The 25505-nt window shown below is 62.2% G+C and overlaps 4 protein-coding genes across 7 annotated transcripts; all 4 read right to left on the reverse strand.

The window, feature by feature from the left end:
• Window positions 1–146: 146 nt before the first annotated feature.
• TUSC2 (tumor suppressor 2, mitochondrial calcium regulator) lies at window positions 147–5039 on the reverse strand. The gene is made up of 3 exons (XM_071439911.1): window positions 4775–5039; window positions 4419–4539; window positions 147–2847 (listed from the first exon to the last, which is right to left on the reverse strand). Exons 1-3 carry the CDS (start codon window positions 4924–4926, stop codon window positions 2782–2784), a joined length of 339 nt encoding a protein of 112 aa, XP_071296012.1. The 5' UTR covers window positions 4927–5039; the 3' UTR covers window positions 147–2781.
• Window positions 5040–5251: 212 nt separating this feature from the next.
• On the reverse strand, window positions 5252–11542 carry RASSF1 (Ras association domain family member 1). 2 transcript variants are annotated; one of them, XM_071439920.1, is made up of 6 exons: window positions 10331–11542; window positions 9219–9340; window positions 6859–6963; window positions 6493–6781; window positions 5960–6075; window positions 5252–5855 (listed from the first exon to the last, which is right to left on the reverse strand). In XM_071439920.1, the coding sequence occupies exons 1-6, from the start codon at window positions 10578–10580 to the stop codon at window positions 5709–5711; spliced, it is 1029 nt and encodes a 342-aa protein (XP_071296021.1). In that variant the 5' UTR covers window positions 10581–11542; the 3' UTR covers window positions 5252–5708. The 2 variants fall into 2 exon arrangements, with proteins under 2 accessions (XP_071296021.1, XP_071296023.1); XM_071439922.1 differs by lacking the exons at window positions 9219–9340; window positions 10331–11542 and adding an exon at window positions 7990–8017.
• A 123-nt stretch (window positions 11543–11665) lies between these two features.
• On the reverse strand, window positions 11666–21532 carry ZMYND10 (zinc finger MYND-type containing 10). Of its 3 annotated transcripts, XM_071439915.1 has the most exons (12): window positions 21417–21532; window positions 20815–20923; window positions 20163–20279; window positions 19126–19179; window positions 18888–19031; window positions 16889–16977; window positions 16499–16599; window positions 15137–15309; window positions 14726–14851; window positions 12859–12980; window positions 12546–12671; window positions 11666–11929 (listed from the first exon to the last, which is right to left on the reverse strand). In XM_071439915.1, the coding sequence occupies exons 1-12, from the start codon at window positions 21509–21511 to the stop codon at window positions 11848–11850; spliced, it is 1338 nt and encodes a 445-aa protein (XP_071296016.1). In that variant the 5' UTR covers window positions 21512–21532; the 3' UTR covers window positions 11666–11847. The 3 variants fall into 3 exon arrangements, with proteins under 3 accessions (XP_071296016.1, XP_071296018.1, XP_071296017.1); XM_071439917.1 differs by lacking the exons at window positions 11666–11929; window positions 12546–12671; window positions 12859–12980 and adding an exon at window positions 14387–14638; XM_071439916.1 differs by lacking the exons at window positions 11666–11929; window positions 12546–12671; window positions 12859–12980 and adding an exon at window positions 14387–14643.
• NPRL2 (NPR2 like, GATOR1 complex subunit) lies at window positions 20622–25450 on the reverse strand. The gene is made up of 11 exons (XM_071439918.1): window positions 25291–25450; window positions 25045–25136; window positions 24387–24555; window positions 24039–24147; window positions 23646–23782; window positions 23275–23372; window positions 22875–22911; window positions 22668–22761; window positions 22476–22593; window positions 22130–22272; window positions 20622–21791 (listed from the first exon to the last, which is right to left on the reverse strand). The coding sequence occupies exons 1-11, from the start codon at window positions 25360–25362 to the stop codon at window positions 21724–21726; spliced, it is 1137 nt and encodes a 378-aa protein (XP_071296019.1). The 5' UTR covers window positions 25363–25450; the 3' UTR covers window positions 20622–21723.
• Window positions 25451–25505: the final 55 nt, after the last annotated feature.

The raw sequence follows: 25505 nt of genomic DNA on the forward strand, positions 1-25505 counted from the left end.
GAGAACATGGAAATGGCTGTGACCCGGGGGCCCTTCACCATCAGCTGGGCTACGTGTGCCAACACCCCCTTCCCAAAAACACGGGGGGCTCAAAGTCCACCTTCCCTCAGGTACATCTGCCTTCCCCAATAAGACAGCTCTGCGACTTGCGGGCTCTACAAATAATTTTATTGAAATTTAACAAAAGTGGACAGATGCACTGGGAGGAAGGACCATAAGTAGTGTACATTTCCCAAACCCATGGGTCCTACCCACACGCTAGAGGAGCAAGGAGCCTAGTGTCGGTGAGTACGATTCGGCTACACATCCACACAGGAAAGCACAATGTTGCACAGAAATTGTAAAAAAAAAAAAAAAATCAAAAGGAAAACTTTCTTCTTCTTGTGTTTGTTTTTTTTTTTTTTTTTTTTGCTTGCTCCAACACCACAGTGGACACAGATACTATTTACAGTGACCTTCACATTTTTAAGATCCCTCCAGGTGCTCCCAAGGCCCTGCTGCTGCAGGATTGCTGGGTCCTGGGGGCTGGCTGCTGTGGGGACCAGCCTGGGAAGAAGCGGGGCAGGACGCAGCTTGTTGGCAGCCTGCAGAGGTTCACTGCCACTCTGGTGACACTTAGGGGGTAGAAGAGTGGGAGAAGGCATGGGTTTTGGGGAAGCATGTTTAATACGCTGGGGGAAGGATGGGCAGCCTGTCAGAAAGGACAAAAGCATCCTTGCTAAGCTGGTCACAGTCTCTGCCCCCTCCCCTGGGTTAGGGCCATGCCTTGCCAGCAGATTTTTGGCTGGTAGCCAGGTGAGGGGCTCCCCACTAGGGCAGGCAAACAGTGCCAACCCCCTTCCCACTCCTCCTCCTCCTCCTTTTCCCCATGCCCAAGGTGGGGTCGGTGCAGCTTCCCGTGCCCTCACACAGCAGTGGGGCAAGGCAGCACAGACAGCGTGGCCACGGTTTTCTCTCCTCTTCCTGGGGACAGCAGCTCCTGCTCTCCTGTGGAGCCCAAGGGATGCCCTTCCCAGGGAGCTCCAGCCAGGGAGAAACTCAAGAGCAGGTGGTGCAAATAAGAAACACTTCAGTGAGGGATTGTTTTAAGACAAGACTCTTTCAAGCAAGCAGAACAAAAGATGTCAAAAGAAGTGCCCAGCATCACAGTGTAGATGAGCCCTGCCCTTCCACTTTCCTGCCTGGTGGCAGCCAGCACATCCATTTCACCCCGTGCGCTCGCTCCTGTCGATGGGAACCGCGGGTGGAGGGACGTGAAGGGAAGAGGTGGTGACAGGAAGACAGCAACAGCCACGTCGCTGTTATCTCCCCGGAGCTGGGAATGGGGCCCCGCGCCCGGGCGGCTCTGGGCGGACGCGGGGATGGATACATCCAACGTAGACACCGACAGGGCTGGCAGCCAAGTGCCAGCAGCTTAAATTAAAAATCGAGGTAGCAAACATCTGAAGTGCTGAGAAAGTAAATAAGTTCTGGAACGAAAGAGGAGGAAAGCCGAGCTGGCTGCTGTGGGGAGTAGGCTCTGACCCACTTTAAAGCTGTGCCTGCTGCCGGTCCTCCTCTGCCTGCCCAGTCTGGGCACAGCTGAGCAGGGAGGCAGGGGCTCCTCATGCTGCCAAGGGGCATTTGGAGTCAGGCCTTTCCCCCAGCAGCTGGACACACACAGGGGTGAGAGGTTCTTCGGTGCCACCAAGACCTCGACCTTCTTAGGTGGGAGGAAAGAGGAGAAAAGAGCAGGACCCTCCGAGGCGGGGCAGCAAGCCTCCCTTTAAAGTGCATCACATTCCTCCTCCTGCCGCCAGCTGGGATGCGGGAGGAACCACAGTTCACATCGCCAGGGAGATTTCCAAGCCGGGGCAGGTACACCAATTGATTGTTTCGGGGGCACAGGGAAGGAAGACAGGATTCCTTTCCTGCTTGGCTCAGTGGAGGCCCAGCCTACAGGGAGGTATGTTCAAAGAGCAGCGGGGGTGAGGAAGCTGCCCGGCAGCCCAGCCCCGCGGCAGGCGAGGGAGGCGCTCAGCAGAGCCAGTGTGACAATGGGGGAGGCAAGTCCGCTGCGGAGCTGGGACCTTGCTGCCACCAGCAGGGGCCAGGGACTGCAGAGATCTCCAGCAGGCAGCAGTAAAGCCAACCTCCCCAGCGCTGGCATAAGTGGGGAAATGCAGTGGGGGAAGAGACCAAGGTCTAAGAGAGCGGCATCTGATCTCCATCCCCTTCCCGAGAGGAGAGCAGCAGCCAGCCCAATGTGCTTTGAGACCCCTCAGCCTGCTCTGCTTATCCTCCATCAACAAACCCACATGGGGGAGCATCATATCACACCGGTGTCAAAGGGACATGCTGCAACACTGGCCATCTGAGCTGCGGGCCCCAGGGACCTCGGGGTGCAGGGCAGGGCGGTGCTGTGCCCTGGCTCTCCCTGGGCCGCATACCTGAGAAGCAGGGGATTCTCTCTGGTGAGAAGTGCAGGCTTGCTCTCCCTTTCACAGCTCAATCACAGCAGCTTGTTTGCAGTTCCAGTTACCCATCAAACGTCGGCTAGAGGCTACAAAAGGTATTTTAGTCTTCTGACTCAAGCGAGGATGTTTTTAAGCAGTCGTTGCACAGAGTCACCCATCTCCTGCGAAGGCCTGCTCCGTCCTGCCTCACCTCCAGGCGAGGGGAGAGCCACCATCCTGCCACACGGCTGGAGTCCTCCTCGGTGGGAACACGATGCAGCCTGGTCCAGTGAGGCTGGAGGTGGTGGGGCAGGGCCTCCCACCCACGGGCAGTGATGTCTGGGACTCACACCTCGCAGATAATCACTGGGAAATCCACGTGAATGCGGGGATGCTCTAGTTTCACTATGCCCTGAAAGAAGAGTCAGAGTGGTGAGCAGAAGGGACGGCCAGTCAACATCCCTGAGCCCTGCCAGTCGCCCAGTGACAAAGAACACTGTGCCCTGGAGGAACTGGAGGGACCAGGCTCCATAAATGGCTCAATAAATGACTCCAGGTATGCCTGGGCAGCAGCACACAGAGCAGCAGCCCTTTGCCCTTCGCTCTGCTCCCTGGAGAGCCGAGGGCAGCAGTGCTGGCTGCCACACATGGCAGGGCGAGGAAGGAGGGAGCTGCTCTGCCAGGCACTGCCCGTGCAGCAGCTGCTGCGTGACTGGCAGATCTTGGCTGTCTGGGCTTTTCATGTGGCACCTTTCATTCACGGGATTTAGAGCAATGAAAAGAGCTCTCTGAGGGAACGCAGCCGGGGCAGCTGGCGCACAGAAAAGCGGCTTTCTGTGCAGGGGGGAGGCTGCTGAATGCAACTCCCTCCACAGCAGCCACAGGAACCCTTCCCATGCCCCATCCCAGCCTTCTCCTGTTACAGCACCAGCTGGGGGCTGGGGCAGAGGGGGAGCAGGGACTCAGGGCTGGGCCTGGCCCTGCAGAACCAGAGTAAAGCTGTGTTAGCAAAGGACTTTTCAGTGCTGGTACCTGCTCTCTCCAGCTCAGCTGAGCTTTCCAACTGGGTGAGTTTCAACCCACACGAACAAGGACTCAGTTCCACACGCCAAGCCTGCCTCTGCTAGAATGCCAGCCCAGGAAGCAGCAGCAAATCCTTCCATCCGCAACTGCCTGCTCAGCACTCAGAGGGGCTCCATCCAGCTGAGAGGCTGCCCACTCCTCACAGCTCACCCCAGCTGCTCATTACAGCCATGCCTTTCTGCTTAATTAGGGAAGACTTCTATAGAGGCTCTCTCCAGCCCTGGTTTGATCTGCTCTTTCCTCCATTTATGCCCCCAAAAGATTCCCTACATGCAGGCTCTCCTGCCCCTGCACCATGATCCTCACTTGACATCCCAGCCCCTGCCCAGCTTCACACCACTTGGTTATTTAGAGAGGAGACTCTTCCACTGAAGGGCAAAGCAGAGAGCTGTCAACACTGCTGAGCAGCTGGAGGGGATGTGCAAACTCATGTCAGCAGCTGATGGGCCCTGGCTGCTGCTCCCCAACACAAGCCTGGCCTTCCACAGTGACATAACACTGGCTGAGGCAGCACAGCACCCTACAGCTCGTGGAAGGTGCTTGGTAAGGAGACGCCGTGGCCATGCAGGGCTGCCTGGCACTCTGTGCCCCACAACATACGCCTGGCTGAGCTATCTTCCCCTGCCAGGCAGTTCTGAAAGGCTCAGGCACTGCTTCTCTCAAAAAAAGGCAGCTGGAGGGTGCCACCAGCTCTCCCTTCCCTGTCACAGCCTCAGGTGACACGGATGTGAGCCAGAACACACAGGAATCATGGCTCTCAGGCAGAAACTGGGGAGGAGAGAGCCTCCACCTTTCCAGTAAGAAGATGCCCCGAGGGAGATGATTCTTGTAAAGGCTGGACTTCAAGCGTCACCGTGGCGCTTTGCCCCATCCTTTCCCCCATCCTTCTCCGCACCTTACCTGAGGTATCAGGTTCTTGTGGATCCTCTTCAGCTTGGCGCGCTTCCTCCCGTTCTTGGTGACGATTGTCTCCTCATAGAACTCGTGGGCAAGGTCCCCGTCCTCATCGTAATACATGGAGCTGCCAAAAGGAGAGGGGAGGCGTGGGGTGAGAGCCTGCGGGCGCTGCCGGCTCCCTGCGCCCCGAGCTGGGCCGGGCGCTGGGACAGCCGGACCCGCAACTCTGGAGCCCCCCGACTCCCGTGCCGTGCCTGTGCTGGGGCCGCCCCACGGCAGCGCCCCGGCCCCACGGCAGAGTTCCCCCGCCCCAAGGCAGAGCCCCCCGCCCCAAGGCAGAGCCCCCGCCCGCCTCTCACCCGCGCCGTGTGAACACGAAGGGGGTGGCGGCGCGCGCGGCCCGCGCCCGGGCCAGGGCCTGCTGCCCGCCGGGGCCGTCGGGGCCGCCGCCGCCCGCCGCCGGGGTGGCGAAGGGCCACAGCCCCCGCGACTTGGAGCCGCTGGCGCCCATGGCGGGGGCGGCGGCGGCAGGAGCGGCGCCGGGGGGGGAGGGACGGGGGCGGCCCGGAGCCGCCCGGCGACACCGACCGAGCGCCGCCTGCGCCGCCGCCCGCGCCACTTCCGGCGCCCGCGCCACGTGACACCGGCGCGGGGCGCGCCCGCCTCCCCGCCCAGCGCCGGCAGCGCGGGAACCGCGGGTTCGAGTCCCGCCGCCACCACCCGCACCACGTGTGGGCACCCACGGCCCGCCGACGCCGCTGGGACTGCGCGTCCCGTCCCGTCCCGTCCCTTCCCACCCAGCCCGCCCCGCCAAGGACAACACCGCAGGCCAGACCTCGTCACCAAGATGCCTTTATTGGTGCTCGACGCCCTGCTTCTTCCCAGGGACACTCACTTCTCCGGGGACACTCGCTCCCCCCATATCACCCACTCCCCTGGAGACACCTAATCCCCCAGGTGACACTTGCTTCCCGCAAGACACACGCTCCCTTCGGGACACCCACTCCCCTGGGGACACGCAATCCCCCAGGTGCCACACGCTCTCTTAGGGACACCCATTCCCCTGGGGACACCCAATCCCCCAGGGTACACTCGTTCCCCCCAGGACACACGCTCCCGGGTGACACTCGCTCTCGCTCCCACCAGGAACCCTCACTCTCTGGGCCAGCCCCGTGGGGGCTGTGACAGCGCGGTGGGTCGGTGGTGCCCCGTTCCACCCCCCTCCCTGCTGCCCCCACGGCCGGCGGGCGAGGGTTCCGGTGCTCTGGCTGGCCTCGGCTGCGCGCCCCGCGGTCACCCCGGAGTCAGCGCGGCCAGCGCCTCCTGCATCTTCTGGCGGCAGCGCGCGTAGCGGTGCCGCAGCCGCCGCACGTGCTCCTCCTCCTCCCGCTGCAGGATCAGCAGGAAGTTGTGCAGCTCCGGCAGCGAGAAGGCGTCCCACTGCAGGCACAAGGGCTGCCATGACCACGGGCACCCGCAGCGTCCCGCCACGGCCACCGCCCCAGGCAATGCGGGGCCAGCCCCCTCCCCGTCCCCGCACTCACGTTCACCTCGCCCGTCTCGTTCTCCTTCAGGATGAAGCTCAGCACCTTCTCGCTGGGGCCGGCCAGCAGCCGCAGCCGCAGGGGCTGCTCGTCGTCACCCAGCTTCCGCAGGTACACTGCAACGGGGCCACGAGTCACCGCGGGGACACGACCGCTACGGGGACATCACTGCTGCTACGGGGATGCTGCTGCTATGGGGACAACGCCACCACAGGGGACACCACTGCTGCAATGGGGACACATCCATGGTGACAGGGGACACTGTCACCAAAGGGGGATACCACTGCTACGGGGATGCTGCCACCAAGGGAACGCTGCTGCCTAAGGGAAGCTGTCACTATCGGGGCACCACTGCCATGATATTGCCACCTTGGGGGACACCAGCACCATGGGGACACCACTGCCATGGGCACGCTGCAGCACCATGAGGGACCCTGGGGACATCACCACCATGGAACTGCCACCACCCAGGGGAAACTGACAATATGGGCACACGGCCACCACTGTGAGGACAGGGTGACCCTGGGCACTACCTTGCTCATCCTTCTCAGACCGCTCGAAGAGGGCGAACTTGCGGGGGTTGTCGATGACGGTGAACTTGCGGAGGAGCGCGTCGATGACCTCGCTGGCACGGGTGTGCGACAGGATGTGCAGGTGCTTGACGGTCCCCTTGGGCAGGTAGAAGGACGTGCGGCGCTTCACCCCCTGGGGGTGTGGCCGCCCCGCCTGCAGGGAGGGGACCCGCTTGGTGGCCGGCACCGAGACAGGGCGAACCAGCTTCAGCTGCACCTTGATGAAGCCGGTGTAGGAGCCGTCCTTGTTCTACGAGACACCGGTGGGGGGTGAGTGGGGTCAGGGCAGGCCATCGTCACACCCTCAGCCCTGTGCCGACCCCGTACCAGGCTCATGAAGAGGTTGCTGTTGATTTGGCTGTTGTACTCCTTGATCCGCTGCTCCACCTGCGCCTGGTCCAGCTCTGTCTTCTCCCACTCGCTGGGCTCATCCTGCGTGACAACAGCCGGGCTGAGCGGCACAGAGTCCGGGAGGGACCGTCCCGCCTGCCTCGGTGTCGCGCCGGCCCCCAGCCCGCCCCGAAGCACCGGGAGATGCGCGGGCGGGTTGCACGGGGTTGCATCAGCCCGGCTGGCGGAGCTGGGCTGTGCCGAGGACGCTCAGCTGAGCTCACCCCAGCTCTGCTCCGGGGACACCGGCACCGGCCGCCCCGCAAGCGCCCGTCCCTGGGGCTGCAGGGCTGTGAGAACGCCCTGCGAGGGCACCCGGAGCCGAGAGTCCGCTCCCGGCAGCCCAGATCAGAGAGGCGTCCCCAAGGCAGAGCGCCGGCAGCCGCCAGCCCGGCACCAGGGCGTCTGGGCAGGCTCCGCGCCCGCGGGGACGCCCTGAGATCTGAGGCAGGAGGGCCGGGCTGGGGGTGCAGCCCGCCCTTGCCGCCGGCACCCCACTTCAAAGTGCTGGCCCCACACACGGGGCACAGAGCGCCCCGGCTCGGCGTCCCCGCCACCGGCACCCACTAATGAGTGTTTATTTACGCGGGGCCGCGGAGCTGCCACACAGTGCTGCACGTGTCCCCGCGGCACTGAGGGGGTGTTCCCAGCCCCGACAGCCACCCCAGAGCATGCGGGCACTGCCGGACCCCGCGGGGTCCCTGCAGGATGGGGACAGCTGTGAAGCTGCCCGGGGAGCTTGTCCCGAGACCCCCAAAGCCGAGAGCAGCTCCAGCCTTGAGACACCTTGGGGTGTCCGTGCCAGGCGGCGAAACTCCACTCGCCCCACGGTGCCTCGCTCGCCCCACATCCAACCGGACAGGGCAACCGCGGCCCACGGCACGGCCATGCTTCACCCCGCTCTTGCCCCACAGCAGGGCCAAGCTCACCTCTAAAAAAAGACCACCAGCACCTCTGGTTCTCCCCACGCACCCAGCCCACCCTCGCCTGCTCCCCAGCACCCAGCCGGGGGAATGTGCCCCGATGACGTCACCCGTGTACCCCATTACGTCACGGCCCGGGACCGACCTGGCGGCGGCGCGGGCGGCGGCCGAGGGAGGTGCGGGCGGTGTAGAAGAGCTCGGGCTCGGAGTCGGAGTCCTCCTGGCTGCAGTAGCCGCTGCTGGCCGTGCTGCCCCCCGTACCCCCCGCGCCGCCCCGCCGCAGCGCCAGCGCCGCCGCCCCGCAGCCCCCGGGCCCGCCGGCCCCCGGCCCGGCCACGGGCACGGCGGCGGTGGCGGAGGGCACGGCCCGGCCCGGCCGCCCCGCAGCCCCGCCGGGGCGGCGAGCACACGGGCACACCCGGCCCCGCGCCAGCCCGACCGGCCCCCGGGCCGGGGCCCGGCTCGGTCCGCTCCCGGCTCGGCTCAGCCCGCTCCCGGTCCTTGGCCCGGCTCCGCTCAGCCCGGCCCTTGGCCCGGCTCGGCTCCGCTCGGTCCCTATCGCGGCTCGGTTCTGCCCAGTCCCGGTCTCAGTCCCGACTTGGCTCTGCCCGGTCCCGGTCTCAATCCCGACTCAGCTCCGCCCAGTCCCACTCTCAGTCCCGGCTCAGCTTCGCCCGATCCCTATCGCCGTCCCGCTCGGCTCAGCCCGGTGTCTATCGCGGTCCCGCTCCCGGCTCGGCTCAGCCCGGTCCCTATCGCGCTCCCGTCCCGGCTCGGTTCGGCGCGGCGTCTACCGCGCCCTGCCCCGCTCCAGGCTCAGCGCGGTCCCGCCGCTGCCCCGCCCCGGCCGTGGGGTGACGCGGGCCGGGGGCGGCGCGGCGGCCCCGCTTCCGGCGGTGACTTCACCCGCGCCCGCCCGGACATGGCTTTGCCCCGGCTGAGCTCGGCTCGGCTCGCGCACGGTGCGGTGCGGGCAGCGTGGCACGGGCGCGACACAGCACAGCCCGGTTTGGCACAGCACAGCCCGACACGGCACAGTACGGCATGGCACGACCTCACTCAGCTCAGCCCAGCGCAGTCCATCAAGGCTTGGCACAGCCCAGCATGGCACAAAATAGCCTGGCATAGTGCAGCCTGGCATGGCATAGCACAGCCCGGCATGTCAGCTTCACACAGCTCAGCTCAGCTAAGCCCAGCCCAGCCCAGCAAGGCTTGACACAGCCTGGCTTGGCACAGCCTGGCTTGGCACAGCCTGGCATGCCATGACGTGGCCTCACATGGCACAGCCCAGCTTAGCCCTCCCCAGCCCAGCACAGCCCCCAGGTTTGCCACCCCCCACCCAAGCCCTCCCTCACAGACAGCCCCAGGCCGTACCACGTTGGTGTCCTTCTCCAACACCTGCTCATTGCCATCGTCCTCGTCACCAGCGCCTGGGGGGCCTCCACAGTCCAGCTGCACCAGGGCCCGGCAGCGGTAGTGGCAGGTGAAGCTGCAGTCTGGGGACAGAGACAGGAGCAGGGTCACCGCTGTGCACAGCCTGGCTGCCAGGGTCAGGGCCCTGATGGGACAAGGGCTGGCACATGGTGACAGTGTCAGCTGTCTGCTCACGCTGTGCCCAGGGCTTCAGGGGTAGCATCAACATGGAACACAGCACTGTGCCACATCCTGGCTGGTGCCACTTTGCCTGTGCTCCCTGTGGGCTGGCCAGTACAGTGTGCTCAGTGCCTGGTACTGGGATGCTCAGCACAGGGATGCCCAGTATGGGCACCAGAGTGGTGTCCAGTACTGGGATGCCCAGTGGCCAGTGTGGGTATCCAGTACCAGAATACCTGGTACAGGTACCCAATACAGGGATGCATGGTACCAGGCGAGGATATTCTGTATGGGGCTGCCAGTGCCTGATGTGGGTGCCTGATCCAGGCATGTCCACTGTTTGGTGGCAGCTCCTGGTGCCCAGAGGCCCAGGAATGGTGCAGCTGCCCTGAATGGTGATGCCCAACTTAATGGAAGTGCCTGGCACCAGGATGCCTGGTGGGGCTGGTTGGTATTGAGATGCCTGTACCCAGCCTGGTGCTGGGATGCCTGTGCCCAGTTGTAGGACAGCTGGTGCTCGGTGAGGGGCCCACCACCAGGGGTGGGGGGCCCGTGGGGGTGCAGGATGCTGCAGGATGCTCTGTACCCGCTGGTGGTGGGGGTGTCCAGTGGCAGCCTGCCCGGTGCTGGGAAACTCATGCCCGCTGCTGGGACACCCGGTGCTCAGCGGGGCTGCCTGCCACCAGGATGTTCGGTGTCCTGCAGGGGTGCCCGGTTGGTGGGATGCCCGGTGGGGATGCCCGGCAGTGGGGATGCCCGGTGGCGGGGTATCCGGTGCTCGCTGGGGGTGCCCGGTGCAGAGGAAGCCGGGTGGCGGCCCGCCCGGTGCCTGGCAGGGTGCGGGGTGCCCGGCGGCGGGGGTGCGGGGGCCCGGGGCGCGGCGCGGTACTCACGGCGGCACTGGAGGCTCTTCCTGCCGCCGCCCCAGACGAAGTCCCCGCAGAGATCGCACCAGGTGTGCAGCCCGCGGCGCCGCGGCTCGAAGCGGTGCCCGGCGCCCGGTGCCGCCGTCAGCCGCGGGTCGGGATGCGCCCCGGGGCCGGGCCGGCGGGCCGGGCTGATGCGCAGCGCGTTGGCTCGTTCCAGGCGGCCCCGGCCCGGCCGCGGCTCCGGCTGCAGCTCCCGCAGCTCGATGAGCTCCATGGCCCGGCGGCCGCGGGCGCTGCTCGGCGGCGGGGCGGGGGCCGGCACCGGGCCGGGGCCGGGGCGGGGATCGGGAGGGGCCGCCCCGATCGGGCACCGCGGGGAAACTGAGGCAGGAGAGGTGGGGGGATCGGCGCAGTGCCCCGGGCTCCCGATCGCCAACTCCAGCCCCGGCGAGCCCGGCTGGGCGGGCTGGAGGCGGGGATGAGGCTCCCGGAGCCGCCGCGGAGGAAGGGGGGCCCGCTGCAGCCGCTCCCCTCTCTCTGCCTCTTCTCGCAGGACAAGGAGAAACTGCGCTCCCTGCCTCAGTTTCCCAGCGGGGAAGGGGCTGGAGGCAGCCCTGGCGGCGGGTGAGAAGCAGACGGAGAGCTGCGGGGAGCGCTCTGCTCCCGCTGGCTGCAGCCCGGGACGTGCAGCCGGGGCTGGGGTGAGGAGTTCATTGAGCTCCGAGCGGGGGCTGCTCCGCCGGGGCTGCAGCTGGACCGAGATGGTTTCCTGCCTGCTCCTGGCTCCTGCAGCAGCAGCCCTGGTGCAAAGCCTAGTTTTATGTGTCAGGGATTCTCCAGCACCCCATCAGACAAAGGACATGGCCAACCTTTCCCAGCTGTGCTCAGACCAAGGCTGCAGCCCTTTGGCAGTAGCTGCTGACCAGTGAGAGCTGGGGATGCACCCCAAGACATCCCCACCAGTAAACCCTGTTTACTGGTAATGCTGGTGGGCAGGGGGCCAAGCCCTCGGTGCTAACATCACATCAAGGGAGAGGAAATGGGGTGAATGGTCCCTCCAAGGTGGGAGATGACAAATACCCAAGAAACTCTTTCTCACAGCAAGAGGCTCATGCAAACCACATCCTCTGCTCCCCACGCTGCTCTAACAATGGTAAAAGGCAGCACAGGGGCCTTCTCACTCCCTTCCCTCCCCAGCTGCAGTAAGGTAACCACAACCTTATAGGCTTTTTCGGGTTCTCTGGGATTTCTGTTGTTCCAGAGGGGAAAATGGACACACACCTTCACTGTGTGGAAGGGAGGGGAGGAAGCAGTTTGTTACCTTCAGCTAGGAGAGAAAAAGCAAAAGCCAAGCAGCTGTGGGATGCACAAGTTTTACTGGAAAAGGCAGCATGGTGGGGTGGTGGGAGAGGAGAGGCTGACCCTGCCTGGGGCTGGGAGCAGGCAGAAGGGGCCTTTGCCAGCTTCTTTCCAGCTCTGGGCTGCACACCGGGGGAACCTCTGCCTCTCTGAGCCATGGGCCAGATGCCAGACACCTTTTCTTACAGGTCATCCACACTGGGCACCTTGGCCATCAGGTCGCAGGCAGGCTTGTGCTTCTGCCAGTGCTGCACCTGGCATGCCCTGCAGAGGGGGAAGCTGCTCTCAGGGCACTGGAGTCACATCCATCCCTGGGGGCAAAGCAGCCCAGCACACACCCCTCTGGGAGCTGGGGGAGAGCTGATACAGCCCAGCATTAGACCAAGAGGGGGGTGGATGTGGCCCCAGTCCTGGGGGTTAAGAAGGTTTAACGCCAGACCTTGCCAGATGGTTCAGGACCAGAGATTTAATTTAGTGCCACCGTCCCAGCTGCCACATCCCAGCCTGTCACCTGCACCCACAGGGTCGTGGGTGCTTTCCTACCAAGGTGGGGAGGAGGGAGGCAGTGTCACCACGGAAAACCCAGCCTGTCACTGCTGCCACTGTGGGCAGAGGCAGCTCAGCACCTCGCAGCTGCAACACAACCCTCACCAGCACCTCCTCCCCCAGCAGCCCAGCACATCAGCCTCCCACAAGGTTTGGAGAGGTACATGGCCAGCAGAGAGCTAGCGGTGCTGAGCAGTGCTGGGACCCCTGGCTTTCCTTGGCCCTCCCACAGCATTATCAAGTGAGACCTGTGGTGCTCTGGGGAGCACTGAGGGGCTGCAGGGGGGCCCAGGGGGGCTGCAGGGGCCCCAAGGGGGTGGCAGGGCTCCCTTACCGTGAGCAGTACCACTCGTTCCGGCAGCGAGAGCAGCGCTTGGCTGCTTCTGCACCACACACCCTGCAGCGGGGCTTGTCGGGGGCCAGAGCCTCCATCATGTCCAGGCTGTAGGTCTGTGCCCACCTGTGCAGGCAGAGAGGGGCGAGGCTGCTTACAGGGAATGGCTGACCAGCAGTGAGCTGTCCCTGTTGCATTCTGCCACTGAGGGGACACGTCCAGCCAGTGCCACAGACCCCTCTGTGCTCCCAGTGCTGAGCTCCAGCCCTGCTCAGGCCCCGCTGGGCACTCTGCACACCTGCCCCAGCCTCACCTGCGTGCCTGCAGCTTCAGCTCCTCATCAGTGGGGCTGAAGGCATTCTTCACCTGGTGCTTGGCAATGGCCTCCCACTTCCCTGAGTTTTTCTTGAGGATATGGTCCCAGATGACAGGAACCTGGTGGGAGAGGCAGGGCAGGAGGAAGAGGTGCTAACAGCCTGAAAAGGGTGCTGTGGTTTGGGGAGAAGGCAGCCAGGCCTGGGCACAAGAAGCATGGCCCTCCAGGAGGGCAAGCAGAGGCAGAGGTGCTCAGGGTGTGCTTTTGGGTACATGGAGGGGACAGATCCACCGTCAGTGGGCATTGAGGTGAAACAAGGCAAAACCTTTGGGGTCCAGTTAGGAATGTGTGCTCAGCCTGCAGGCCTGGGCTGCTGAGAGGGAAGCCCTGGGAGCTCAGTGCCCTGTGTGTGGTGTGAACCCCGTGCTCCAGGGCCGTTGGTCTGAGCAGATTTTTCCGCTCGTCACTTCCCTGAAGATGAACGAACGGGGAAGGGCTGGACAGCCAGAAAGGAACATCCCAGCCAAGAGCAGCGTGCCCAGCTCAGCCTCTGGAGGGGACCATGCTGCTTCAAACAGCACTGCCTTCTCCAGCAGGGTAAAAATAGCCAAGGAAGGGGAGGAGGCTGCTCTGGGAGCAGGCAAATGGAAAAAAGGCCTTTCCTTAGCTTGGCTCAGCAAGACGGAGTGAGTTCAGCACTCTCTGAACAGAGCAGGGAGCCCATGTGTGTGCTTCCCACTGCCTCCCCATGCCTGCCCCAGGCCCAGCCCCAGCCTTGGCAGGGGCAGGAGCAGCCCTGGCACAAAAGCAGAGCTACGGAGAAGGGCAGCAGCCTGGTGAGGGCTGGAGGAGGTCCCCAGCATGGCAGCTGCTGGTCACTGGGCCACCAACACACTGGCAGTCAAGGCACAGGCGTGAATCCATGTCCACCTCCGGCCTGCTGCCATCCCCAGCCCCAACAGCTCAGCTTGCCAGTCTGCAGCTTCCCCAGCTCCAGCTCCCAGCCTGGGCCATGCCTCCAGCTCAGCCACAGCCACCTCTGACAGGGCACACCACCCTCCTGCCAGGCCATACAGCCAGCTGGGATGGGAACAGCGTGCTCCCACTGGGGACAGCCCAGACAGCCACTGCCCAACAGACCCATCTCCTCCAGGAAGTGCTGTGGGAGCCTCTGGCAGTGGGGAAGAGCCTCTGTGCTCCCAGTTCTTCTCAGGAGCCTCTTTGCAGATCTGCCCCCACACTCAGTTTCTCCCCTCAGCTCACAAGAAGGCAGTAGAAACACACAAAACCACTTTTCTCCAGAGATTACCACCTCATGAATTAAAACCCCCAAGAACCACTTGGCTGTTTAAAGACTTCATGGCCAAACTCCCAAAGGTCGAGACACCAGCTGGGACCAGTTTAACTCCAGACTCTATTCACCAGATGATGATGTCCCTCTGTACAAGTGGGCCAAGCAGCCTCAGACCAGGGCTGTAAAAGGGGACTTCCCTGGGGAGTCCAGAATTCATCAGGAAAACACTGATAAATGTCAAATGAAGAGTTAATTGTCAAAACAAGCCAGTGCCTATGTCTGCCCCACGCAGCTGCCATCCCAGGGGCTCAGGGTGACCTGGAGAGCTGTTTATAACCCAGCATTTATGCTTTTAGATGTGATTGCTTGGCCACTGCAGGGCAGGACAAAGCTCTCACGTCAGCCACAGGCAGCTTTGCTGGCAATAAGGGTGTAACTGAAATGGGTACTTGGCTGTTTTTCCAGGGCATCATCGTTCCAGAGCTGAGCTTGGTGGAAGAAAAAAAGGGTAGGGAGCCATCAGGCTTAAGCCAGAGCAGCTATAGAGGTGAAGGAAAAGCCACAGGATACCTGCTCCAGGATGAGATCCTTTTTGGGGGGAGCAGGGTCTGTCACTGCAAGGTAACTCAGAAATCTCTGCATCTCCACCAGGTTGGGCAGCTGGTCAATGAGGACATCTGTCAGGAATGCACGGAGCTGTGGCCAGGGAGGGGGGGACAAAAGTGAAAGGAGAGGGGTCAGAACAAGGGAGTGAGAGGTGGGGATGCAGCAGGGCAAGAGCAGGGATTTGAGGGGCAGGGGCAGAGACACCAATGGGGGTCTCACAAGGTGCACTCACACACACAGGCTTTGCTGCTGCTCCTACAGAGACAGACCTGCTGTCCTCCCACCACTGGCTCCTGGAGCCCTCAGTGAGGATGGGCACAGATATCTGGAGGTGCCCAGTGCTGGCCAGGCCCCCCAGGTGCTGCAGGGTCCTACCTTGAGGAGCTGGCTCTTGTTGAAGCCATCGAAGCGGTATTTGCGCTGGCACTCGGGACTGAGCAGCAGGTTCAGCAGGGCAAGCCACACCTGCCCATCCAGCTTGGTCATCTTCACCTGATCCTCAGGGGGCACCACGTGCCACGTGCCATTCTCAAACTTCTTGAGCTTGCCTGAGGGACAGAAGAACCAGGGAGACACAGTGCTGCCTGGGGGAAGAGAGCTCAGAAGGGGGATGCTGGCCTGTGCTCACTGCCTCGCTTCACCCTCTGCCTCAGTTTCCCCACAGCAGCCTACTTGGTACTGAGGCAAAATATTAGAGAACATGAAAAGCAGAAAAGACATGTATTAAACCAATATTGCTGTGGCAGGAAGAAAAGATCCCCAAGACATCTCCCTCTGTACTTGGCCAGGAGTGTAGAGCACTGGTGGGCAACACAACAGAGTGGGTGCAGAGACCCATTTTGGGGTACCAGCATGGCCACTCTTCTCGAGTTTCCTCTGCCAGGGAAAGCCAGAAGCAGCATGACTACAACAGATATGACAAAACAAGCTCCAACAGCTACTGTGTGGCTCTAGGGGATGGAGCAGGATGTGACCCTGCATCTGCACAGCCTGGAAATGCCTTTGTGCTCGTCTCTCTGCAGTCCCTCCCTCAGGGCCCTGGATCAAAGCTCCCTCTCACACCCCCAGCACACAGGCAGGGAGCGGGGATGTGTTTCTGGCTGCAGGAAGGAGGAAAGCTCCTGCAGCCAGCTGGGCTGCTCTGGGCAGGCACAGCCCCGTGCTTCCCTTCCTGCAGCTCTTCCTGCCCTGCCCCGAGCAGTTCCCACGGCCCAGGGGCAGCCTGGGGGGCTCAGGGGGGCTCTGGGGGCCGTGCCTGGCTGCAGAGCTGGGGCACCATGGCCAATGGGCACAGCCTGACCAGGGGCCTCTGGCAACCTGGGACCAGCCTCAGGGACCAGCAGCACAACCAGGGCAATGTTTGCTGCCTGGAGGAGACCACATCCAGCTCTAGGGAGTGCTGCCCCAAAAGTGCAGAGAAGCTGGGATGGGCACTCTTGTCTTTCTGTGTGCAGAAGACTCCTCAGAGGAGCACGTGGGGCTGGCTGAGGTGCTACACTCCAGTGCTGGCTGTGATCACTCACAGGAGACCCAGCCCTATGTGAGGATCAGCCTTTGTCTGGGAGCACTGCCAGGTCCCCAGCCCAGCTGTGCTGCAGCTGCTCTGAGCTGAACAGCTCCAGGCAGGGAGCACTGAGGAGCTGGAGGGGGAACAGCTCTGCAGGGGCTCCTACAGCAGATCCCAGTGGATGCACATCCCAGCACAGTGTCCCACAGACCAGGGGGCATGATCCATACCTGCTTCCCAGCAGCTCCAGGGGCAATGCTCCACCAGCTCGACAAGGAGGCAGGGCAGGTTGTGGGTGTTCAGCATCCGTGTCAGTGCACTCAGGGGCAGACTGGAGGTTTGACAGAAAGGGAGAAATGGCACTCACAGATTAATGCCAGAATTTGTATCTACAAATGCTCCCTGAGGCAGCTGGGAGAGGCAGGAAAGGAACAATGATCTGAGTTCCCAGGAGTAGCATGGAGCAGGGCGGATTGCTGCTGTGTTTCCTCCCAGAGCACAGAGTGCCACTGCCACTGTGGACACAGCCAGCTGCTGAAGGGGGTCCAGGGACCCTCCTGACCCCACAGGAATCCCATCTGGAGAGCTGGGCACATCCTCTGCTGCTCCTGGGCACCTACCTGTCCAGCTGGTCAGTGATGAACCGCAGCACGGACAGGGCCTTCAGGGAAATCTCAAACTCCATCACCTCTGCCTGCTTCTGCAGCTCCTGTGGAGGGACAGGAGCAGCCTTGGTTGGGATTTCAGGGCCCATTTCCCAGGAGCTACAGAGAGGCAGGCACTGGTAACCACAGTCTGGGTAGGAAAACAGAGCCCCGAAGAAGTTTCTTGTCCCAACTGTGCCAGCACTGCCTGTTTGCCAGCACAGCCACAGAAGCGCTTGCAGCCCAGAGCTGCTCTGCCCTCATGTCCCTGTCCCTAACAGGTCATGGGTGGCTACTGACTGCAGTGCTCCTGCACAAAAACACCCCCTGAAAGAGGCTGGCCCCAAATTTTGCCTCTCTCCCTTTCTGGGACCATCTTGTGGCCCATGGCCCTGTGGAGACCTGCGAGGGTTGAAGGAGGGAGGAGCTGCATGATCAGCAGAGGAACCAGAGGAGGAGGAAGAGGAAGGAGAAACTTGGCCCTGGTGCAGCTGCAGTCCTGCACCCACCCCTCCTGGATCTGCCTCTTCCCTCCAGCTTGGGAACAGCCAACTTGAATATCTGCTGTGGTTATCCCAGCCCTCAGCTGTGCCATGCTCTGCAGCCACCCAGGTCCTTCCCTTCCCCTCATCCCCCATCAGCCTGAGCACTCTGACTCAGCCTCTCTGAGACCAGGGCAGGGCCATTCTCAGAGGTGCCAAATCCTTCTCCTGGCTCAGGCAGAGCTTCTCTCCAGCCCCAGATGCAGCTCACACTTGGTGTACAGAGCTCTGACCTCAGCTTCCTGTATTTCTCCAAAAAGCCACTGCAACAGTTGCTGTCCAGATTCCTGTGGGCAGCAGCTCTGTGCTCCCTGTGCTGGTGCCCCACAGTTACTAAGAGAGCCTTGTGGGCTCTCCCCTGCTTCCTCCCTCTCCAAACTGCCCTAATGAGGTTTGTCCCACAGCTCCTCCTTGTATCCAGGCCTCATCTCTGCTGCCTTGAGACAGGGACTGTCTTTTGTCTGTGCTTCGAGGGGACAACAGAACAGGGGTTACCACCATACACAGTTTCAAAGGACAACAGGGTCCACAGCCCAGGAGATGGCAGGAACAGCTTTTTCACAGGGGTTATTGTACACAGGGTCAGGAGAGGCTGGAATGAATCAGAGGAAACCAGGCTCTCTGGAAGATGAGTGCTTTTGAGAATCCTATTGGCTAGAAAAGGCCTGGGTTTTTGTGTTCGTGTCAAAAGCAGTAACAGAGACACCCCTTTCCCCTCCCCAGCTGGGAAAACATTTCCTGGAAAACATCCCTATTGTGCTCCAGATCCCTCCACTTCCTTCCCTTTTCTGAGAGAGAAGTATGTGCTTGGGCAGCAAGCCAAAGGATGGAGGCGAGGGGAGCTCCAGGCTCTGCCTTTAACCCTGCTCTCCCAGATACTCCTCCTGCTATGCAGCTCCAGGTGCTGAGGAGCACCAGAGCCAAAGACAGCTCCTGCTCTGGGAAGGGGTGTGTGTGTCAGCCTGGGAATACCTGACTGGGGAAGCTCTGGGATTTCTGCTGGCCCGGGCCAGCTCAGAGGAGCTGTTTCACAGGGAATAAAGGAAGCTGGGGGAAGGACATGAGGACAATTCCTTGTTGTTAGGAGAATTCTCTCATGGTTAACCCTGGCTGGCTGTACTGGCAGCCTGAGCCGGGGTGGCTTCCCAAACTTCAGGGAGAGATATCCACACAGCTTCTGAGAGCAACAGCAAATGGCCAAACCCCTCTTGAATATTTTGCCCACCAACTCTCCAGCGTGTCACACCCCAGAGCTCTGAGCATGTCCTGCAGGAAGCCTCAGGCTGGCACTAGCAGCAGGCAGGGCAGAGTGGAGGGGGGTGGGTGCAGGCACAGAGAAGCACCAGACACCCTGAGGTGGGCAGGAGGTGCCAGGGCTGCAACCCATGGAAAGGCCTCCCTGTGCCCAGGGAGCTCCAGGGCTTTCTCCTCACCTGCATGGACGAGGGGCTGGCCAGAGGCTCAGCAGGGAGCTCTGCTGCTGGTGCCGTGGTGCTCCGGGCCGCCAGCAGGGTCAGCTTGCGGTGGCAGTAATCGATCAGGTCCAGGATGCTGTCCTCGGCTGACTCACAGATCTCCTGCACAGCCACAAGGGGCTCACACAGCGTCAGCCCCCACAGTGTTCCACCCCCAGGGGCTTTCCCACCTGGGAAAGCTGAATCTGCCTCTCACCTTGTGAAAGAACACTGTCTCCAGGAGGTTGATGATGGAGGCTTCATGGTGCAGCTGTGGGAGGAGAATGGTAACAGTGAGTAACAGTGGAGCAGCACTGGGACAGGGATAAGGGCTTTTCTGAGAAGCTGCTTATGTAGCTGTGGCCAAAGAGAAAGATACAAGTGATGCAACCTTCAAATCAGCTCCAGTTCATGCAGTTCATGTTAATATTTATGCTGACATGCCTGTGACACTCCAACATGCCAATGGAGAGCCACATTTCCCAGCAGGCAGGGCTCTTCAGCTTGTGCTGCAGGGGCAGGACAGCCATGGCAGGCTTTGGAACCAGTGCCTGAGATGGGGCAGTGGTCTGCAGGGCTGTGCTCCTCCAGGCCCTGGGCCTGGGGCAGACAGCCTTGTCCAGGACTGGGAGCTATGGAATAGCTGCCCTGAGGCAATCAGCTGCTCAGGGAAGACACCACCTTGCCCCTGCAAAGTGTTACTCTGGACTGAAAATGGGTTAAAACCTCCAAGACTCAGGCAGATGTTCCTTAGGTCAAGGGCTGCATCCCTCTACAAGGAAGCCTAGATTTGGAGATCATTCCTTTGCCAAGAATGGCCCAAGGGACCACTGGTCCCAGGAGCTCAGTAAGAAAAAGTTACATTTTTGTTAGCCCCGAGGCACATGAGACTGGAGAGCCCCTGGCTAGAGAAAAACAGTGCTCAGAGAGAGGAAAAAAACACCCCAGGGAGCCACAGCCAGGAGCACAGCTGCCTCCAGGAATGACTTTTGCTGCACCCAGTAGCTCCTGCAAGCCCCTGTGTGGGATCAGAGAGGGGACAGCTCTCCAGAAAGCCACAAAGCTTCCCTGGGAGTGAGTCCCTGTCCCTCCTGGGGCAAGGGCACGGGCTTGTATGGGTTCTGGGAAACCAGGCCCTTCCCACTGTGTCCCACTGCCCACCTCAGCTCTGAGACCTTCAGGGTGACATTTATTTTCCAGCAGAGCTGTGCCTGGCCCATTTTCAGGCTGGCTCCCAGCGCCCCCTGTACTCACCACCACGTAGATGGGGAAGGTGCTTCTCGGCTTGAAGTCCTGCAGCCGGCACAGCACGGGGAAGATCTTGTGCTTCCAGATCTCCACAGAGATCAGCTCCCCAATGAGAACAGGAATCTAGACAGGGAAGGGATGGGGAAGTGAGGCCTTTCAGACCAGGGCTGCAGCAGGAACCAGTTTGTTACTCATGGTCAGCCCCACTGGAGTCACCCAGGGAGGAGGGTGGCTCTGGGGCACACTCTGAACTCTTCCAGCTCAGAAGCCAGCAGCTTCTCACTGCAGGGCACAGCTCCTGGGGCTGCAGAGGGGAAGGTGACCCCAAGGAGCTGGGCTGGTCCAGGCAACCTCACAGCCTGGGACTGGGACCCCTCAGGCATAGGGCAGAAATCTGCAACGGGAGGGACCAGTGCATCAAGGAGACCAAAACAACCTCCAAGAGAGAAACCAGACACCAGCAAGTAGAAATACCACAGCTTGACCTTTAATTTTTTTAAAAAACAAAACTGGCACACCACCAATCAAACATCTTTTCCAGAGATATAACACATTATTCAGCATTTTATTCCAAAATTGCACACACTGCCCACAGGGCAAGCCCAGCTGGAGGCTTTGGGCCAGCACAGGGATCACTCCTGCACCCAGGGAGGCTCACCTTGGCATGGCTGACCAGCAGCTCGGTGAGGAGCTGCTCCTGGCCCGCTGAGGCGCTCAGAATGCCGTGCATGTTGAGCTTCTCCACGTACTCGTGCTGCCGAAGCCATCTGGGGGGCAGCCAGCGGGACACCAGTGCCACAGAGCTCTGGGGGCTGCCCTGGCGAGGCTCCCTCAGGCAGGGAAACCACGCTGTGTGTGCCCTGAGCCGGAGGCTGCAGCTCCCCGGACAGCCCTGCTGCCCCCACAGCACCCTCTGTCAGCGGGGACACCACAGAACCAGGGGGAGCCCCTCCATCACCCCCACCCTCACAGACACCTACATCTGGGACCCCTCCTCACCCTGGGCCCTCCAATCTCCCCCAGTCCTTCCAGGAACGCTCCAGAATTGCAGACCCTTCTCTCACCCCACCTCAAAACCAGGACTCCTCCTGCCTACCCAAAACCTTCTGGGAACCCCTCCTTACCCCCACTGTGACCCCTGGGAAGGCCCCAAACTGGGCTCCCTCCTGTGCTCCCACAGCCCCAAAGGGGACTCCCCACATTTAAAGTCCCTCTTTCATGTTCTCCCCCTATAAACACCCCACGGCCGTGTCCCCGCACCCTTGCCCGCCGATGTCGCGCAGCTCGGAGCCCTGCAGGGCTCGCACCAGCGCCTCGGCCTCGGCGGGCGGCAGCGGCCCGGGCACGGCGGCCATGGCGTCCGCGTCGCTGTGGCAACGGCGCCGCCGACAGCGCCCCTTGGCGGCGGGGAGGACTCGCGGCGGGCCGGCGGCAGCGCGGGGCGGGGCGGGCGGTGCTGCCCCCTGGCGGCGCGGAGGAGCGGCCGCGGCCAGCGGGCACACGTGGCGAGGACAGCGGGGGACACACCGGGCACACGTGAGGGGACACAGCTCTAGAGAGGGCTGCGTCACTTCCAGCACACAATGATGTTGGGGTCGTTCTCCAGGCGCTCATCCAGCTCCTTGTAACTCATGCCTGGGGAGTAAGGCAGTGGGGTGTTAGTAGGGTGTCAGTGTAGGGTCAGTGGGGTGCCTGGCAGTGGTGTCAGAGGCTGGGTGGAGTCCCCAGGCCCTGCCCCTGGCAACATGGGCTCGACAGCCTGGCTTGGAGAAGAGCCTGGCCCACAGTCCCGTCTCCCTGCAGTCTGAAGGCTCCCAGAGGGGAAAGAACCCAGGACCAGTGCCCAGCTGTGGGCAGGCAGACATGCCCGTGTCCCCCAGCAGCCCAGGGCAGGCAGACATGCCCGTGTCCCCCAGCAGCCCTGGGGTGCACACACACGGAGCAGAGGATCCTGTGGCCCTAGGGATCCGTACCAGTCTTGCAGCAGATCTCGTCGTAGCTGTGGCAGCCCGTGTACAGCCGGGCGGGGTGGCTGCGCTCGTCCCGGGCCACCTTGACTGGGTATTTCTGCAGCCGCCGGATCAGGCCCTTCATCAAACCAAACTGGATCAGCCTCCTGGGGATGAGGAGCAAAGAGATGGGACCACGATCCCAAGGTGCCAAATGCCCCAGCTCCCCACATTCCCTTCTGTTCCACATGCTCCACCATTGCCTCACGGTTCCTACCCTACAGACACAGGGTTGAGTACTTCCTGCTCCCTGTCTCTGCCACTCCCAGTGCCACCACTGCCCTCAGGGACTGATCAGGAGGGCTCTGACCTCTCATCCACCCTTTGGAGCTGCAGGGTGTAGCGGGAGATGAGGTCTCGCACGGTGGTGCCAGGGCTCAGCCCGCAGTACAGCTGGAAGACATCCCTGAGGCTGGCTCGCTTGTGCCCTGCAAGGACAAGTCACCATTCAGCTGCCCTGTCCCCATACCTGGGCCAGCATCCCCAGGCAAGGTCACTGTACCTTGCTTGGTGACATAGGACAGACACTCTTCCTGGAGGCACTTGTCATCCACCAGGTCCTGGACCTTGGGTGTGGTGCAGTAGACATTGGAGTACTGGAGGGTGATGGAAAAGCAGCTCTGCTCAGCTGCAGCTCTGACAGACAGGCCTGGCCCACCCCAACCCTGCCACTGCCCAAATCCCCTCACAGCCCCACGGCCCGACCCACCTGGAGTATGGAGACGAGAGTGACGACCCCGTAGTACCTACAATGGACAGGGAAGGGTGAGAGGAGCCCTGTGGCAGCCCCCACCCCCCTGGGCCGGGCAGCCCTGCACGGGGGGCACTCACTCACAGCAGCCCCTGCACGGGGGGCACTCACTCACAGCAGCCCCTGCACGGGGGGCACTCACTCACAGCAGGTTCTGTATAGGGGGGCACTCACTCACAGCAGGTTCTGCATGGGGGGCACTCACTCACAGCAGGTTCTGCATGGGGGGCACTCACTCACAGCAGGTTCTGTATAGGGGGGCACTCACTCACAGCAGGTTCTGTATAGGGGCACTCACTCACAGCAGGTTCTGCACGGGGGCACTCACTCACAGCAGGTTCTGCACGGGGGCACTCACAGCAGGTTCTGCACGGCGATGCGCACCAAATTCAGCTCCACGTCGGCCTCGGCCGAGATCTTCTGGACGTGCCGGAATCCATCGATGTAGGGCAGGATCTGGGAGGGGGAGGCAGGAGGGAAAGGGCAGAGAGCACTGAGGCATCAGCCTGGAGCCCAAGCAGCTCCCCTGGATCTGGGAGCTGCTGGGAAGGGCAGGCTCCATCCCCAGGTGCGCTTTCACCTTGTGCTGGTGAATGATTTGCTCACAGGCCAAAGCACAAAGCCGAGGGCAGCACCAAACTGTGCTCATAAATGTGGGGATCTCCAGGGCAGCCCAACCCCCCTGATGGTCTGGAAAAAGATCCCATTCAAAGTGTTAATCACACGAACCTGCTGCGTGGTGAGATCCCACTGGGAGTTGAAGAAGTCATCCTTGTCCTGGGTGAAGACAGGGACATCGTACTCCTGCACGATGGGGGGGTCTGGGCGCTGCTCAATCACCTTCAGGTGGATGGTGTTGGACTCATCTGCCCGGGAAAAGGGGAAGGCTCAGTCTCCATGCAGAACAGTGCTCCCTCAGGAGCCTGCAACCATCAATCCCAGCACACCACAATGGCATACACAACAAGGTCTTTGCAGCCATCCCCTGGAGCCAGGTAGGGCAAGGCTGGCTCAGACACCCCCAGATCCAAGCACAGACAGGCAGGGAGCTGCAGGGAGCAGCACAGACAGAGCCAGCCTAGGCAGGGAATGTCTCCCAGCACAGCCCTGTCCTCGATGTACCTATGGGCAGGGTGCACTTCCCTTTGGCATTCAGCTCCTCCAGCAGGATGGTCATGATGGGAACCAGCTTCTGTTTACTCTCCTCATTGGAGATGAATCCACTTTCCAGCTGAAGAGAGCAGAAAGTCAAGTCAGCTGCTCCCCACAGGATTACTGCCTACAGCAGCCCAGATCCTGTTCCTGTTTAGAACTGATCTGTAGGAAACCAGCAGCACAATCCCCTCCTCAGTGTAAATCCAGTCCCCGTCCCAACAATGCCCAGTGGCCCCCACATGCTCCAGGACCCTGCAGAGGTGCCCATGCTCTGTGGGGTGGGTGGGGAGGCAGCCTGCCCGTGCCCAGCCTCACCTCAAGGGTGGTGAGGTAGCCAGCCAGCTTCTTCACGATGGGCTCCAGCGCACAGGCCTTGGCTCTGGCGTCACACACGAAGCCCAGGTTGAAGAGCAGAGCGTTCCTGCTGTACTTCTTGTGCTCGATGCACACGGGGCAGCCGATCAGCTTCTTCTCCATGGCCGTCCTGTGGGGACACCTGTGACCTGCACCTGCGCCCTCAGGCAGCCTTAAGTCCCCCACAGGGATGGCTCCCAGTCGGCTCTGCAGGTAGGGGCTTTAGCAGGAAAAATGATGCCTATGCCCTACATGCTCAGAGTGCAAAGCACAGGCTGAAGGGGAAGTGGGGAGGAAAGGGTCAGCCCTCAGTAAAGGAAACTGTCTCCTTTGGAAACCAGCACAGCCCTCCTGACTGATCTGACCTTCCTGCATTTAAGACTGGCGGAGCAGCAGATGCAGTACCAGCCACTCCCAAATGTGACCGCCCACCCTGTGCACGGGTACCTGGGGACACCGCAGTGACCCCGCTGGCCCCGAGGCAGGAGCCCAAGGCTGGCAGTGCCACCCCACCGAGCCGTGCTGTGCACCGAGCTGCGCTCCCCACCGAGCTGTACTCCGCACCGGGCCCGGCGGGACAGCGGCTCCCGGGCAGGGACGGGGCTCTGCCCGCACTCACACGGTGATCAGCTTGTTCTGCAGCTCGGGCTTCGTGATCACGTACACCTGGATGGTGTCAAACAGCTCCCGGGAGATGAAGTCCTCGGGGACCTGCGGCGGCACAGGAGGCTCCGTTCCAGCCGAGCCCGTCCCGCTCCGGGGAGCGCCCACCACCGCTGTCCCTGCCCCCTTCCCTTTCCCGACGGCCCAGTCCCAGCCCCCGCCGCGGGCAGGCGCCGCGGGTCCCGGGCGGCTCGCCCCGCACCTGGTAGGTGATTTTGGGTCCGAGCGTGGGGTGGAACTCGCTGAAGAACACGCACTCGATGCGGCCACCCATAGCGGGACGCGAGCGGCCCAGCCCCGCCGGCCACCGTAGCGCCGCTGCCGCGGAGTCACGGCCGCGCGGGGGGCGGGCCCTCACACTGAGCGACAGCACTTCCCGCCACTCAGGGCGGCGCAGCGCGGCGACGCGGGCCTTAG

The sequence above is a fragment of the Agelaius tricolor genome, unplaced genomic scaffold (genome assembly GCF_023055355.1).
Source record: "Agelaius tricolor isolate 1412-34295 unplaced genomic scaffold, bAgeTri1.0.p SCAF_14, whole genome shotgun sequence".
NCBI classification, from domain to species: domain Eukaryota; kingdom Metazoa; phylum Chordata; class Aves; order Passeriformes; family Icteridae; genus Agelaius; species Agelaius tricolor.